Source organism: Eimeria tenella, genomic scaffold (genome assembly GCF_000499545.2).
Source record: "Eimeria tenella Houghton genomic scaffold, Eth_scaff1005, whole genome shotgun sequence".
Classification (NCBI taxonomy): domain Eukaryota; phylum Apicomplexa; class Conoidasida; order Eucoccidiorida; family Eimeriidae; genus Eimeria; species Eimeria tenella.
The window spans coordinates 1-3,450 of NW_013543482.1; the positions used below are offsets into that span (position 1 = coordinate 1).

General features: G+C 40.8%; 1 protein-coding gene across 1 annotated transcript; it reads left to right on the forward strand.

Annotated features, from left to right (window-relative positions):
• Positions 1–34: 34 nt before the first annotated feature.
• Positions 35–2,782, forward strand: ETH_00018105 (uncharacterized protein; the record flags this gene model as incomplete). Its single annotated transcript, XM_013378786.1, is given in 5 exon segments — positions 35–286; positions 521–751; positions 765–964; positions 1,186–1,845; positions 2,590–2,782. Coding segments are annotated over 5 exon segments (1,536 nt in total), but the record flags the coding sequence as incomplete, so codon positions are not given.
• Between the last annotated feature and the right edge of the window lie 668 nt (positions 2,783–3,450).

Sequence of the window (3,450 nt, forward strand, 5' to 3'; positions counted from 1 at the left end):
GTCCCCTTTTCGGGTCTTTTTCGGGCCCTTGGAGGGGCCCCCGGGGGGCCCCCCGCAGGGGGGGCCCCCCGGGGGCCCCTCCAAGGCCCCGAAAAAGACCCGAAAAGGGGACAAGTTGGAGAGACACAATCCGAAGGCCTTCACCTTCAGTGGGGGCCCGGTGTCTGTACACCGCAAGCTGCAGCAGGCCCTGGAGCAGCAAGAAAAGAGACAGCAGATATTTCAAATAAATAAAACCCCAAAAGGGGCCCCCCCGCTAAACGTGGCCATTCAGGGGCCCCCAGGGGTACGTGGGGCCCCACTTTGGGGGCCTTTTAATTCACTTTTAATTCACTTTTAATTCACTTTTAATTCACTTTTAATTTACTTCTAATTTGCTTTTAATTTGCTTTTTTGTTGCTTTTAATATCTTTTTTGTCTCTTTTTTGTCTCTTTTTTATTTCCTTTTGCCCACTCTTTTGATTTTTTTAATTTATTTTTTATCTTTTTTGTCTCCTTTTTGTCTCTCAATTGGCCTTAGTGTCCCTTAGCAGCAAAAGTGTCTCCTTTGAGCAGCAGCAGCAGCAGCAGCAGCAGCAAAGTGTCTCCTTTCGGCAGCAGCAAAGTGTCTCTCATTCAAGCAGCAGCAAAGCGCCGTTTCGCTCCGCAGCAGCAAAGTGTCTCTCACACCCTCGGCAGCAGCAGCAGCAAACACTCCCTGAACCCCGCAGCAGCAGCAGCAGCAGCAGCAGCAGCAGCAGCAGCGTGTGGGGTGTGTGCTGCAGGTGGGCAAGTCGAGTTTGCTGCGGGGCCTGCTGCGCGCGTACACCGGACGCAGTGTCTGTACACCCCAGGGGACTGTCTCCTTAACTGTCTCCAAACTTCGGAGATTAACTTTTTTCGAAGTTCCAAACAACTTTGCTGCAATGCTCGACGCAGCAAAAGTCGCAGACATTGCGGTTCTCCTCATCGACGCAAACAACGGGTTAGGGTTTAGGGTTTAGGGTTTAGGGTTTAGGGTTTAGGGTTTGGGGTTTGGGGGTTGGGGTTTGGGGCTCAGGGTTTAGGGTTTAGGGTTTAGGGTTTGGGGGTTGGCGTTGGGGGAGGGGGAGGGGAGTTTGGAGGTTTGGGGGCTGGAGCGGCGTGCTGAGGGTTTAGGGTTTGGGGTTTAGGGTTTAGGGTTTAGGGTTTGGGGTTTGCGTTCAGGTTTGAAATGGAGACGTTTGAGTTTCTGAACATGCTGCAGACGCACGGGTTTCCGAGGGTTTTGGGGGTTTTGACGCACTTGGATTTGTTGGATTCGAAGCAGCAGAAGAAGCGGAAGCAAACCCTAAAAGAGCGGTTTAGGACGGAGGTTTACGGGGGGGCCAAGGTCTTCGCCCTCGAGGGTTTTCAAAACCACAAGTACAAATCCAAACCCTTGAAAACCCTCGCCAGGTTTCTTTCCCTCGCAAAACCCAAAACCCTTTCTTGGAGAAACTCCCACCCCTACGTTTTCGCCCTCAAAGCAGCAGCAGAAACGCCCTGCTGCAGCAGCAGCAGCAGCAGCAGCAGCAGCAGCAGCGACAGCCTGCAGCCTGCCCCGGAGCAGCAAGCGCAGCCGCGCAACCAGCAGCAGCCCGACCAGCAGCAGCACCACAGCCACCACCTCCAGCAGCAGCAGCAGCAGCGGCAGCAGCAGCAGCAGCAGCAGCAGCAGCAGCAGCAGCAGCAGCAGCAGCAGCAGCAGGAGGCGTGCACGTTTTACGGGTTCGTGCGGGGCTCCGTGCTGCGCGCAAATGGACTTGTGCACATTCCAGGCGCTGGGGACTTTGAAATATTTAAAGTGGAAAAAGTTAAAGACCCTTGCCCGCTGCCGCAGAGCTCGTAAGTTGTACATTTGTCATTATTTATTATTTGTTATTTATTATTTGTTTATTATCTATTGTTTATTATTATTTAATTAGTTAATTAGTTAGTTCGTTAGTTAGTTAATTAGTTAATTAGTTAGTGAGTTAGTTAGTTAGTTAGTTAGTTAGTTAGTTAGTCAGCTAGTTAATTAGTTAATTGGTTAATTAGTTAACTAGTTGTTTGTTATTTATTTATTGTTTGTTTATTTAGTTAGTTAATTGGGTATTTATTTAGTCAGTTAGTTGGTTGGTTAATTAGTTGGTTTACAGATTAATCAGTTATTTAATTAATTTAATTAACTGATCAACTAGTTAACTGTTTTATTCGTTAGTTAATTAGTTAATTCCTTAATTAATTAGTTAATTAATAAGTTAACTTAATTAATTAACTAATTAGTTGACTATTTAATTAGTTAGTTGATTAGTTAATTTAATTGATTAATTAACTAGTTAATTAATTAGTTAATTGGTCAGTTAATTAGTTAATGAATTAGTCAATTTAATTAATTAATGAGTAATTGTTTTAATTAATTAATTAGTTATTAATTGGTTAACTAATTAATTAATTCAACCATTTAAATAAATAGTTAATTAAATTAATTAACTGTTTAAATAAATAATCAATTGAACCACTTAATTAAATGATTATTTAATTATTTAATTGTTTAATTATTTAATTAATTATTGCTTATTTTGAATTGTTTTTTTTGCTTTTGCTCAGAGAAGACGAAGCAGAAGAAGGAGAGTCCGAATCTGCAAACGAATCCAAAGAAGTAAATGAAACAAAGTCCAAAAAGAAAAGAAAAAGAAATATTTTAAAACAAAATCAAAAATGCATTTTCGCTCCTTACTCCCAAATCGCAGGGTTCCAAATGGACCACGACGAGCTGTACATACACCTCCCGGACACCAAGGTACGTACACCCCGACTTTCCTACTTGTTGAACTTTCCAAATCTTTTTTTGATCTTTTTTAGTCGTTTTTGAATCTCTTTTGCCCTTTATTTGTCTCCTTTTTTGTCTGTTTGTTTGTCTCTGTAGTTGTCTTTTGTTTGTTTGTCCATTTATTTATTTATTTATTTGTCTTTTTGTCTCCTCTTTGGTGTTTTTGCGTTTTTATTTGGATCTTTTTGGACGTTTTTTATACCCTTTTTACTCTCCATTTATGTCTTTTGTCTCTTTCTTTGTCTATTCATTTGTCCATTTATTCGTCCCTTTATTTGTCGTTTATTTGTCTTTTATTTGTCTCTTTATTTGCCCATCTATTAGTCTTTGTAGTCTTTTTGGCCTTTTTTGGATGCTTTTTGGATCTTTCTTGGATCTTTTTCGGATCTTTTCTGAGTCCTTTTTGTTTTTTATTTGTCCATTTATTTGCCCAATTATTTGTCCATTTATTTGGCTCTTGATTTGTCTTTTATTTGTCCATTTATTTGTTCTTTTAATATCCTTTTGGCATTTTTTGGATCTTTTTTGAATTCGTTTTCTCCTTTTATTTCTCTCTTTATTTGTGTCCTTATATGTCTCCTTTTTGTCTCTTTATTTGTTTCCTTTTTCTTCAATTTCACATTTATTTTATTGTCAAA